This window comes from Carcharhinus amblyrhynchos, chromosome 10 (genome assembly GCF_965287045.1).
Source record: "Carcharhinus amblyrhynchos chromosome 10, sCarAmb.v2.hapA, whole genome shotgun sequence".
Classification (NCBI taxonomy): Eukaryota; Metazoa; Chordata; class Chondrichthyes; order Carcharhiniformes; family Carcharhinidae; genus Carcharhinus; species Carcharhinus amblyrhynchos.
Window position 1 is genome coordinate 76,426,243 of NC_137333.1, and position 13,996 is coordinate 76,440,238.

At 40.7% G+C, this 13,996-nt stretch overlaps 1 protein-coding gene across 1 annotated transcript in view; it reads right to left on the minus strand.

Moving 5' to 3' along the window:
• Positions 1 to 13,996, minus strand: part of flt1 (fms related receptor tyrosine kinase 1) — a 203,900-nt gene that overhangs the window by 29,234 nt on the left and 160,670 nt on the right. The window contains exons 22-25 of the mRNA XM_080197406.1: positions 11,874 to 11,971; positions 9,122 to 9,244; positions 8,910 to 9,021; positions 6,960 to 7,059 (exon numbers count right to left, since the gene is read on the minus strand). Coding sequence (XP_080053532.1) covers positions 6,960 to 7,059; positions 8,910 to 9,021; positions 9,122 to 9,244; positions 11,874 to 11,971 — 433 coding nt within the window. The remainder of the gene's footprint in view (positions 1 to 6,959; positions 7,060 to 8,909; positions 9,022 to 9,121; positions 9,245 to 11,873; positions 11,972 to 13,996) is intronic.

A 13,996-nucleotide genomic window follows, 5' to 3' on the forward strand; every position in this document is an offset into this window, starting at 1 on the left:
TTCCTTAGAATTAGAATTTAGAATCCCCTGTTGAGATAATTGTAACTTTTGAAACTGAGATAAGCAGTCATAATGATATAATAATAGCCTTTGGGGAAATGTCAATAAATACTTTGAGTAAAATGAAATGATCAGAAGTTATTTTTTAATCCAGCACCAAATGGCCTGTCAGTGTTAGATTGATAATATTATCAAATAAATAGGTTGGACTAAAACCTGGTGTTGTCAGACTTTTTACTGTGTTTACGCCAGTCCAACGCCGGCATACCCACATCAGTGTTAGATTGAACAGAGTTTAGGGTGATGCGCACTAAGAAGTGCCCCGAAATGAAGGCTTCTGATCTTGTGTCACCTGCTGCTTCAGTTCAGAAAAGCCATAATGGTTTCTCCACTCAGGCCACTGAGTAAACAACAGTCAGTCTCAGAAAACCAGCATGGATTCTGATCTGCTTTTTAAAAAAAGGATCCTGACACTTCCTGGCAGCTTTCCTTCCCAACTCTCACAGAACAGGTTAAAATGAAAGACTGTGGGAAGAGACCAGGATGTTGACAGCTATTTTTCCCAAGCAATCTGAACTGCCCATCTGCCCATTTCCATTAGATAGGCAGGGATAAAATTCTCACTACAGTCTTTAGTTCAACTGTTAACTGCATTAGACACATTATTCTGTGTAAGACAGTTTCTGCTGTTCTCAGCCATAGCTGTCTTGTACGTAATTTTATATCTATGTATCCTCATTCTATATAGATTTTTAAAAATAATTGCATTAATTAAAAAACACCTTTCACCTACATCAGGTTTCCCAACGCATTTTGCAGCCAATCAAATGATAATGTAGGGATATGGCAACTAATTTGTGCTCACAAAACTCCTAGAAAAAATAGCAATGACCTTATAATATCCATGGCCAGCAAACCATGGATAATTCCCCTCTTCATAAGAGCACCATGGGATCTTTTATGTCCACTTTTTAGGACAAACAGGGCCTCAGTTTAACATCTCATTCAGAAGATAGCAGCTGATAGTGCAAACTTCCTCAGTACTGCACTGGAATGTCAGTCAAAATTGTTGTGCTCCAGTTCTGGTGTGGAACACAAACATACAACTTCCTTATTCAGATGCTCAAGTGCTATCAACTGAGACACAGTTAACACACAAGTAGTGGAAATTATCTCCAAATTTGATGAAATGAGAAGTGTGGATTGGCACAGGCTGCTCTCTGGTAAGGATGTAAATGGAAAGTGGGAGGCCTTCAAAGAGAAATTTTGAGAGTGCAGAGTTTGTATGTTCCTGTCAGGATTAAATAGGAATAAGGAACCTTGGCTCTCGAGGGAGATTGTAACACTGATTAAGAGGAAAAGAGAGTTGTATGTGATGTACAGGCAGCAAGGAACAGATCAGATGCTCGAGGAGTATAAAAAATGCAAGAAGATACTTAAGAGGGAAATCAGGAGGGCTAAGAAGACATGAGGTTGCTTTAGCAGACAGAGTGAAGGAAAATCCAAAGAGCTTCTATAGGTATGTAAGGAGCAAAAGGATAGTGAGGGATAAAATTGGTCCTCTTGAAGACCAGAGTGGTAGACTGTGTATGGAACCAAAAGAGATGGGGGAGATACTAAATGGTTTTTTTGCATCTGTATTTACTGAGGAAATGGACATGGAGTCTACAGAAATAGGGCAGATAGCCAGGGAGGTCATGGAACCTTTACAGATCACAGGGGAGGAGGTGCTGGCTGTCTTGAGGCAAATCAGAGTGGATAAATCCCGAAGACCGGACATGGTATTCCTACAGACCTTGAGGGAGGCTAGTGTTGAACTTGCAGGGGCCCTGGCAGACATATTTAAAATGTCAGTATTCACAGGGGAGGTGCTGGATGATTACAGGATGGCTCATGATGTTCCAATGTTTAAAAAAGGTTCCAAAAGAAATCCAGGAAATTATAAGCCAGTAAGTTTGACATCAGTGGTGGGCAAGTTATTGGAAGTGATAAGGTATAGGATCTACAAATATTTGGATAGACAGGGACTTATTAGGGAGAGTCAACATGGCTTTGTGCGTGGTAGGTCATGTTTGACCAATCTATTAGAGTTTTTCGAGGAGGTTACCAGGAAAGTGGATGAAGGGAAGGCAGTGGATGGACTTCAGTAAGGCCTTTGTTAAGGTCCCTCATAGGAGGTAAGTTAGGAAGGTTCAGTCACTAGGTATACATGGGGAGGTAGTAAATTGGATTAGGCACTGGATCAATGGAAGAAGCCAGAAAGTGGTTGTGGAAGATTGCTTCTCTGATTGGAGGCCTGTGACTAGTGATGTGCCGCAGGGATCGGTGTTGGGTCCATTGTTGTTTGTCATCTATATCAATGATCTGGATGATAATGTGGTAAATTGGATCAGCAAATTTGCTGATGATACAAAGATTGGAGGTGTAGTGGACTGTGAGGAAGGTTTTCAAAGCTTGCAGAGGGATTTGGACCAACTAGAAAAATGGGCTGAAAAATGGCAAATGGAATTTAAAGTAGTAAGAAGTCTCACAACACCAGGTTTAAGTTCAACCAGTTTATTTGATAGTAAACCCACAACATCACAAATGAAATTTAACGCAGACAAGTGTGAGGTATTGCACTTTGGAAGGACAAACCAAAGTAGAACATACAGGGTAAATGGTAGGATTCTGAAGAGTGCAGTTGAACAAAGGGATCTGGGAATACAGGTACAGAATTCCCTAAAAGTGACGTCACAGGTGGATAGGGTCATAAAGAGTGCTTTTGGTACACTGGCTTTTGTAAATCAGAGTAGTGAGTATAAAAGTTGGAGTGTTACGGTAAGACTATATAAGGCATTGGTGAGGCTGAATTTAGAGTATTGTGTACAGTTTGGTTACCTAGTTACAGGAAGGATGTAAAAAAGATTGAGAGTGGAGAGAAGGTTCACAAGGATGTTGCCTGGACTTGAGAAGCTGAGTTACAGAGAAAGGTTGAATAGGTTAGGACTTTATTCCCTGGAGCGTAGAAGAATGAGGGAAGATTTGACAGAGGTGTACAAGATTTTCTAAGTTACAGATACAGTGAACGCAAGCAGGCTCTTTCCACTGAGGCGAGAGGAGAAAAAATCCAGAGGGCATGGGTTACAGGTGAAAGGAAAAAAGTTTAAAGGGAATATTAGGGGGGATTCTTCACACAGAGAGTGGTGGGAGTGTGGAATGAGCTGCTGGATAAAGCGGTAAATGCGGGGTCACTTTTAACATTTATGAGAAACTTAAGAGGAGTGTGGAGGGATGTGATCCAAGTGCAGGTCAGTGGGACTAGGCAAAAAATGGTTCGGCACAGACAAGAAGGACTAAAAGGCCTGTTTCTGAGCTGTAATTTTCTATGGTTCTATGGCACAACCATTCATAATTAGAGACATGACTATCAAATCACCCCATATAACAATAGGGTTTTAATGAAATAATACCAATTTTTCAAACTGTGGAAGAAATTCATTTTGCTAATAACTCATTTAGCAAATAGATACTGATCATTATTGTTTACCAATAATATCCTTTTTAAGTGCTATGAAAGCACATTACAATCAAGATTATTTTTATTAGTGTTACATCAGTGTAATGACAATGTGTTATTGTTCTATATATGTTTAAGGGAACTGTTTACAGATTCAGCTCTATTCTGCAGGCAGTCAGTGGGCCCGATTTTGCCATCAAGTTGCGCCTGAACTTTGGTAAAGTTGGACATGAGGTGAGTAGCGTGTTCCGTGACCGCATCCGCACATGCATTTAAATTGACTTAATGGCTGCACACCCAAACTTACCAGCATTTCCCTCTCTACCACATGTTCACACGTCTAGATTTGGCGCGAAAAAGACATGGTCCACAAAGGTACGATTCGGGCGCTCCAGCTTCTGAGGTAAGTTCAGAGCTTCTGGCGGCTCTCTGACTCAGATTGGTGGTGGGGGGAGTGGGGGGAGGTGGCTCTCTGGTAGGTGGGGAATGGAGGTGGGTCAGATGGTTCTCTGGCAGGCGGGTGGGGGGGGTGCAAGGCAGGGGGTGTCTGCTGCCACTCTGCTTGCAATTGGTGGGGGGGAGGGTGTTTGGACTTTAAACTGGTGTTGTGGAATTTATCTCTGCATGCGATCAGTGGGGGGGGGAAGGGGAGATCTGCTGCCATTCTGTGTGTGATTGGTAGGCCGGAATGGGGGCCGGGGGCCACGATCGGTCTGGGTGGCGGTGGGGTGGGGAGATAAGGGGGTCAGAACATAAGAAATAGGAGCAGGAGTAGGCCATCTGGCCCCTCGAGCCTGCCCCGCCATTCAATAAGATCATGGCTGATCTGTCGTGGCTCAGTCCCACATTCCCGCCCTCTCCCCATAACCCTTAATCCCCTCGCTTATCAAAAACCTGTCAACCCGCGTCTTAAAAATATTTAGCGAGGCAGCCTCCACCACCTCAACGGGCAGAGAATTCCAGAGATTCACCACCCTTTGAGTGAAGAAGTTTCTCCTCAACTCCGTTCTAAACCGCCCCCCCTTTATCTTGAGGCTGTGCCCTCTAGTCCTACTGTCCTTTCTGAGCGGGAAGAGTCTCTCCACCTCTATCCTATCCATCCCATTCATCATCTTATACGTCTCAATGAGATCTCCCCTCATTCTTCTAAACTCTAACGAGTACAAGCCTAGTTTATTCAGCCTCTCCTCATAGTTCAACCCCCTCAACTCCGGAATCAGCCTAGTAAACCTCCTCTGCACTCCCTCCAAGGCCAAAATATCCTTGCGTAAGTGCGGCGACCAAAACTGCACACAGTACTCCAGCTGCAGCCTCACCAGTGCCCTGTACAGCTGCAGCAAGACCTCCCTACTTTTATATTCAATCCCCCTCACTATGAAGGCCAGCATCCCATTAGCCTTCCTGACCACCTGCTGCACCTGCAAGCTGGGTTTTTGCGACTCATGCACAAGGACCCCGAGGTCCCTCTGCACCGTCACATGCTGCAGTTTTTCGCCACGTAAGTAATAGTCCTTCCTACCATTATTCCTACCAAAGTGGACCACCTCACATTTGCCAACATTAAATTCCATTTGCCAGTTCCTGGCCCATTCGCCCAGCCTATCTAGATCCTTCTGCAGACTCTCCACACCCTCCGCACAATTTGCCGTTCCACCAATCTTGGTGTCATCAGCAAATTTCAACACCATACACTCGGTTCCCTCCTCCAGATCATCTATATAAATGGTAAATAGCTGAGGCCCCAGCAGCGACCCCTGGGGCACTCCACTAGACACCAACCGCCAATCCGAATAGCACCCATTGACCCCCACTCTCTGCCTCCTATTTGACAGCCAATCCTCTATCCACGCTAACACCCTACCCCCAACTCCATGTCCCCTGACCTTCTGTAATAACCTCTTGTGAGGCACTTGTCAAACGCCTTCTGAAAATCAAGAAACACCACATCCACCGGCTCTCCTCTATCCACCGCCCTAGACACATCCTCATAGAACTCCAATAAATTTGTCAGACACGACTTCCCCTTAACGAAACCGTGCTACATCTGCTCTACCAAACAATTCTCCTCAAGATGCCTCGCTATTTTCTCCTTGATCACGGATTCTAACATTTTTCCTACAACAGACATTAAACTAACCGGCCTATAATTCCCTGCCTTTTGCCTGCCACCCTTCTTAAACAACGGCGTAACATTAGCCGTTTTCCAATCTTCCGGCACTTCCCCGGAATCCAGCGACGTTTGGAAAATAATCACCAAGGCAGTTATGTTGTGGGGATGGGGCAATGTCTGTCGGAGCCGGGAGAGGCATTATCTGGCTTGGGAGCGGTGTGAGAGGGGAGCATTTTTCTATTTTATGTGCAGTTGGAGGTGCCAATCGGAGCAGCAGGACTTCAGGTGCATTAAGGTCCATCCACGGGCTTCTGCAGTGCGATTCAGAATCGCTGCTTTTTTTCAGGTAGAGTGTGTGTGAGGGCGCCTCAGATTGCGTCTAAAAGTCAGATCTGAAACACTCCCAGTTTCAATTCCACCCAGCACTTAGAATTAAAATGGTAAAATAGGACTCAATGTGTCTGGAAAACATTTAGCTTAGATGCTGGGAGAGCAGGATAATTACTAATTTTAGCCATGCACTGTTTACTTAGGATAGAGCCGCTGGGTTTTTATTTATAGATAGAGGTTTTTCCCCATTGTTTTGATTAAAGGAATGGAAGATGGGTTGAGGTAAGCAGGGTCATGTGATGATGTGGTTAATGGAAGGAGCTAGATCTGTAGCAGGGAAACAGCTTTTCAGTTCTGGCTGGGAATTGTTCAAAGACAGAGGTTTTCTAAAAGCTGCTGAAATTCATTCCCTTTCTCTGAAAGCTTCAAGAATTTCTACACTTATAGCAAGTATATTTGTGGTTGCTAACTGTATTTAACATGGCTTTTGAGTCTGTAAGAATCGCTTATTTGGAATTAAAATAGATGCAAGTTAGAAATTAAGGTGGTTTTCTTCCATTTTTAAATACTGTTCAACTTTTAGTAGTTTAGTTGACCCATTTGTTAGAGTTATATTTAAATTGTGTTATTAAATAAAGGTTGTTTTACTATAAACTAATTTGTTAGTGGATTTACTCCTGGAATGAAAAACCTATCCTCACTTTTATGCCAAAATAGAAAAATTGTTGCTGTCTAATCAGTCTTCCTAATGTAATTTTGGGTTCTGATCCATGATTCTAACATTAATTGCACACATACACATGTATAATGTGTGCTCAAACAGTAAGTTAACTGTCTTATCTCTACCTTAGCCAATTGTTAATTCATTGGAACCATTCAGTTTAAGGCCTCTTGGATTCAGATAAACTACAGTGAGTAGGAAAGGTTGAAGTTCTACTCTGAATCAGAGGTTTTATTATGCAATGCTCAGGATGTGAGATGGGCCTTGGTCTTTTTACTCTGTTCTATCAGTCAACTTACATTTCCGGAGTTGAATATTCAGGAGCTCGCATCCTTGTGCCCTCTTTTAACCTTCGGCAAAATTCCTCATCAATCTGAACTCCTGGGTATGGTGATGCTCCTGAATCCAACATGCAGATAAATCCATATTTTAAGTATAGATACACAGAGGTAACATTTAATTATGTCACTTTTCCCATGAATGCAGTGTTGAGTTGAGTTCTGTTTGCCACAATTACCTTTGGGCCGAATGTTTTATTTTGAGTGTCAGATCTAACAACTTCCGAAAATGGATTTTCAGTTAAATCGGTAGGTGGGGTGCCACAAATGTCAACATTTCTCCTCACCATTATCACCCATCAAGAAAATGTGTAGATGTTTGGGATGTTTAGTGCAATGATCATTGCAATGGTATTACTGAATTTCAAGGATCCAATATAGAAAATGACAAATAATGCTTTCTCATGGCTGGGTGCAGATATGTACCACCCAAAGTCCTCTTGCATTATCCATTTTGTTCATGGTTCAAACAGAGACCAGTTGAATTCCTAATTGCTGGGATCAACTCACGAGCAATCTTTTCTAAAGATTACGTGGGCTGAAGAAAACTTTTCATGTTCCAATATTTTTGTCATGACCCCATTCCCTTCAGGTTAATCTCAGATAAATTAGAAGAGTCAGTATTGGGCAGTCCCTGAAATATCAAAACCTTGAATCTTAAAGGTGGTCAACAGCCATGATGGGGCCATTTCCTCTCCTACAATGGTTGTGTTCTTCAGTGGCTCTGAACCACTGGTCAGAAGATGGTTAGTGGACACCCAGCAGGGCTGAGGCATTCCTAGGAATGGAAGTTCCCAGTCCTTCACGCTCCGCTGAAGGAGGCCACATCAAAGATAGATCAACATTCTGAATTAAACAAGACTGTAGGAAAATGAGAGGTGCAACCTGCGATCTGGCATATTTAGCTTCTGTCTTAGTTGTTGGATCTTTGCACATTCTGAACCAACTTGCTTTTGGAATGTGCTGCAAGACTTATCAGTACCATCAAGTTCATATAAAAGCAGAATACATAGAATTGACATAATAGTTGTGCCATGGAAATGTTTTTGATAGAATGTGATTGGTTGCCATAATTTTTGCAACTAACAAAATTTGTAAATTAAGTAACAGATATGGTTCTGGGATGTAGAGCGTATTTTGGTCTGGGATCATCATCAATTCTGATACACCTCAAATTTTTAACAGACGGATTTTATAATGAGTTGTGCATTCAGTACAGATCAAATTAAAATTAGAAACTTCTAGTAACACGCTACTAGCATCTGTAAAAAGAAAGCACTGGCTAACATTTGAAGAACAGGCCCCTTTTATGGCCGCTCCTTCTTTGGTTTAGTAATTTTCCCCATGGTTCTGTTTTGGAAATTTTTCCACATTAAAGGTATTTTATAAATAGATTTGTTACTATTCAAACCACTACATCTACATCCGTGGTGTCAATATGTCTTTTCCCTCTGGGTATTTTATGGACTTACTGCATATTTATGCCATGGGTACATTCCTTATCCGCTGCCCTCTGCTCCCATCTTGTGAATGACGTTAGCCTTAATAATGGCTGCCACTCGCCCAGAAAACTGGCTTGTCCCTATTTCCTTCTTGCTTCCTCCATCGCTAATTGGATAGCAAATGCGACTCGTGGCCAGTTAAGCACTTCGTGCATCAAAATTTCACACATGCATGTTTCCAGTGCAGTGTCAGAGCCCGGGAGTCATCACAATGTAAATGTTCTGGCTCAGGAATTACAATCCAACTCTTTATGCCTATATTTATGTTCTATCATCTTCACACGTTTGATTTTATTTTAATATCAGTATCTCTTGTACTATCATATATCCTGTATGTCAATCAAACATGTGCAGCCCTGAAGTATCCTGTATTTCAATGTCAGTGATAGATGTAATTATTATGACATACCTAAGGAAAATATTTCCCACAGCAAAACTCCATAAGACCAGACATCACTTTGAGTATTGTAAATTTTGTCAAATATGGATTCGGGGGCCATCCATTTGAGTGGGAGCCTTGCCTACAAATAGTGATCAACAACAGTTATTCACATGACTGGCTCATTATTTAAGTTCATTTTTAATTCTCAAGTTACAAGCAATGTAATTAAATAAACTTACATCTCCCTTTCGTACATAATCAGGATCTTTATAAATATCTCGTGCAAGTCCAAAATCACAGATCTTAACTACATTGTTCTCAGATAAAAGGACATTTCTTGCTGCCAGATCTCGATGGATACACTGTAATAAAAGAGTTGCACTCTTAAAACTCATTTCCTCAATCTTTGCCACGAATTTCCTGACATCATTATTTATACTGAAGCTTTTTTAGTAAAACCTCTTCCTTAACGATACAAAAAAATAATAATTTAACTTTTTTCCTGGGGAAATAAGTAGGAAGTCTGCTTGGGTTCCTTAGAACATGCGTAAGAAATGTATTTGTTTTCAGAAATCGCAGCTTGAAAGCAAGTCATTAAATGTAATAATCATTCAGTGCAGGTCTGGGTGTGAGGAAGAGCTGGGCGTCACACGTCCAGCCACACACACTGCACCTAAATGGTTGGAACAAGTGTTTCAGCTTGGTTTACATAAATGTTCCAAATTGGCAAAAGGACAACAGGTAAGAAAACAAACGCAAAAATTTGCACTGTGGTCTTTCCATTGCATTTTCATAGTATTTCAAAACAAAGCCCAAGATCTTACACACACACACACACACACACACACACACAGTCACACAAAGTTAATCGATGGACATAAGATGATACAGCAGATACTGAAAGAAACATGGCATTCACTCCATCAGCTATTCATTTCTTGATATAATTGTACCAACAAAATTAGGAGGTAAAAAGCTACATTTACAGATTTGTTCCGAATGACTGAGAGTGTAGGCACATGGTAATAAATTATTCCTCTGTTTTAAGTATAGTAAGATTTCAGTAGTGAGAGTTATAAATGCTGTAAACGTAAATGATCAGTATTGTTCCATCTGAAATTTTCATTGGATTTTTTTTCAATGTATATTTGCAACTTTTCTGTTTTTAATTTTATAGTTCTGTTAAAATAGTACCACGTTGATTAATTGATGCAGTTCTTATAAATTGAGGTGATTAATATACTGTAGGCTGCTATTAATGTTCATATTTTCAATAACTTATAACCTATAAAAATGTATATTTTCATGACAGAGTTTTTAAAATTAATATACATTTTTATCAACTAACTGATTAATCATAAAAGGCAGGTTTGGTTAGTGAAAGGAATCCCTTAAATTTTGTAATTTATACTTTATCACCTCAGTTATGCTGTAGAAAATAGATTTGCTTCTATGGCAGTTAGTGCCACTGTATTGAGTACCAATCACAACTCCTTAGGTATTAATCTATGCAAGTATGCAGCAAGATCTGGACAACATTCAAGTTAAGGCTGATAAATGGCAGATAGCACTTAAGAAGGAGGAAGTGACAAAGTGATATTGTCACTGGAATAGTAAACCAGAGACCCACCAGGGCAGATGGTGAAATTTGAATCCAATAAAAATCTGGAATTAAAAGTCTAACAGTTGTCATGAAACCATTGTTGATTGTTGTACAAACCCTGATTCACTAATACCCTTTAGATAAGGAAATTTGCTGTCTTCATCTGGTCTGGCTTGATGTGACTCCAGATCCATAACCATGTGGTTGACTCTTAAATGCCCCTGAAATTGGTAATAAATACTCCAGTAATGCCCACATCTCGTAAATGAATAAAAAAATCTTGTGCCAGACAAGTGCCATGCAATGATCATTTCCCCCTTCAGAGGGAATCTAACCATCTCTCCATGACATTCAATGGCATTAGTATTGCTGAATTCCCCACTATTGACATTCTGGAAATTTCTATTCACCAAAAGCTTAACTCAACCAGCCACGTAAATGCCATAGTTACAAAAACAGGTCAGAGGTGAGAGTAACTCACCTCTCCTAATCCCATCAACCATCCAGAAGGCACAATCAAGAGTGCAATGGAATACCCTCTACTTGCCTGGACAGACCAATTCCAACAATACTCAAGAAGTTCAACTCTATCAGAGCAAAGAACACCACTTGATCTGCATCCCATTCAACATTGGCATTCAGTGGCATTAGTTTGCGCCATCTGCAAGATGCAATAAATACATCAAGCAACTCACCAAACCTTCAACAGCTTATAAATCTGTGACCTCTGCCATCTATATGATAGGGGCAGCAGATGTATGTGAACACATACCATTCTAACTTGGAAATATACCGCTGTTTCTTCATTATTGCTGGATCACAAACCTAGAATTCTCTCCCCAACATCCAGGTATGCCTACGCCAGTTAGACTTCAGGGGTTCAATAAGGTGGCTGAGCACCACTTTCCCAAAAGTAATTAGGGATGGGTAACAAATGCATCTCTTGCCAGCAATGTTCACAGCCCATGAACAAACAAAAAACCAACAAGCTCTAGAACTGTTGGGATTTGTTGTCTATTTGCTTCCTTTCGAAATGAAATACCCAGATATCATATATAATATTGAAATAATATTTTTAAGCATCAGTTACATGAATGTGTTCAAAACCTTTCTCTTTCCACTGACATAGATAGCATCTGTAATATAATTGAAGATGCTGCCCAATTGATTGCTTATCAGAACAAGGTAGCTTCACAAAACTGTAACATAGTTGAAAACCAATCTGTTAAATTCAAAATTATAATTAAAATGAAATACTGAATGAATATTCATTATGTCACTCTGGACTTTGCTGTATTTGACAGGTCTGCACATTAATGTGACAGATTGCTGGGAGATGAGTAGTGATTTCTAATCTCAATGAACCAGAGTTTCAGAATTTCACAAACCTTTCTTGATGCCAGGAATTCCATGCCTCGGGCTACCTGGAAACTGTAACTGATCAGGTCCTCCATGGTAATTGGTTGTTTGTACAAGTCATCAGCATCTACCAATTATTTTAAAAAAGAGTGCACTGTTAATTTTGAATTGTTACTGCAATTAATGTTTCAGTAATAAAGCAATAACCATATAAGGTGCCTTAGGATTTAACTCTTTGGTGCTGATGTAAATTTTCTGTCAATGAAGGAAATGGAAGAAATCTGTATTAGCAGTTATCTGTATATTAACAGACTGTAATCCAACAGGAAAGCCTCACCAATTCCATTGAATACCATTGTTCCTTTGAACCAGGATGTGACCAAAAATAATTCAGGAAAAATGTTCTAATGAAGGGATATGCCTGAAACATTAGCTTTTTTCTCTTTTCTCTACAGATACATCCTGGTCTGTTGGATTTTTTGTTTTTTGTTTCAGATTTTAAGTATCTGCGGTATTTGATTTTTTTGGCTTGCAATAATGTTGGTTTGGGTGATCCAGTGGGGAAGACAAGTGGCTATTGGCCATAAACAACTGAAACAGACTTTTGGTGTATTCCCCTGCTTATCATGATGGTCCAAAACAACTAAATCCTTCCTAGCCATTCAGGAAGGACAAACATGGAATCAAAAGATGGAATCACAGGAGGTATAAATAGTTGCAAATTGACTGAATTGTACAAATACAGTGGAAGCGGGATTTTCACTCCTCGGGGAAAGGAAGTCCATTCTCAGAGAGCTGCTGGCCAGTCAGAAGCCAGCAGTTCTCCAGCACTTCAAGCATGTGGCACTGGATCACTTGGGTACGTGATGGGGGCCAGGCCAAGTGCCAAGCTGACAGTTCCCAATGACAGGAATGGCCTGGGGTTTAAGAGTCCATGCTGGAAGATAATCTTGGTGGGGGTGTAAGCCTTTGGAGGCTCTTTGATGAGTCCAGAGGCCCATGAAGGAGGGATTTCCTCCTGTTTGTAAGCACCCCCGAACCAGCCTATTTACTTGACATCTACCTTCCCATCACTGGCTAATTGCAGAATGTGGCCCTTAAGTGAAATTCATTGAATCACTCGTATAATTGCAGTGGGGGCAGGTATGGATGGGAAAGTGACAGTCGTGCTGCCAGTAGGATTAAAGAACCCCTCTCCCCATCCTGTTCCCCAAACCCCATCACCTTCAAATCCACAGGCAGTGGAGTATTAAACCATGTCAATATGTCCAAAATAAAATAGGTGATTAAGATCTGAAGTAATTCACCTCCATGTTAAGGCTAGGAGGTGCTGAACAGTAAGGTAAGTTCCTCGAGCTAGCATTGATTTTTATTGAAATGGTTTCGGAGGGGTGGGATTAAAGTGACCAAAAGTTTAGGATTATGCCTGAAATCCATCTTTCATATAATCAGCCTAAGCAGTATGTATTTAACCAACTGGACCCACACCACTCTGCCTCAGGCTTGCACATGAAGGTGAGCAGTAATTAACAATGTTGGGCACTAATTAATTAGCCTGGCAATCAATATCAAATATTTCATTGAGATAGAATTTGATATGCTCTTCTGTGATACCTATTGTCATCAGAGTTTGAGCGTTCATTGGATCTTTGTTGTTTTTTGATTCAAATGGTACAGTTTATGCTCAAACATGAGTCTGCTCAATAGCTATAGAGATTTGAAATGGATATGTGATTTGAGAAGGATAAATTATTCTGTATATTTGGTGGACTCAATGAGGAGATATATTCAGATCTGAATTTTTCCCAGTATATTGCCATCATTGACCAGCTGTTGCTTTGGTTAGAGTAGTAACATTTCAGATCATCTGGTGGAGCGCCAGCCCGACTAGGCAGCATTGAAGCTACAACTACTGCTGATGTTCACTTACTCCCTGTAACACCCTTTCACCAATTAGTGGCAAAATAATAAGGTGAGGTTTCCTCCCTAGTGTTCTGAAAACCTAGAGACAATCTGATAAGAACTATAATTGTCATTCAGAACACACCATGTATTTTTATTCCTTTCCAAACTTGAAAGGTGTGCCTCCTCCTATTAAGAATATCCCACGGATGTTTATTACATAGATAATCAGCAAGGACATCAAAGATAC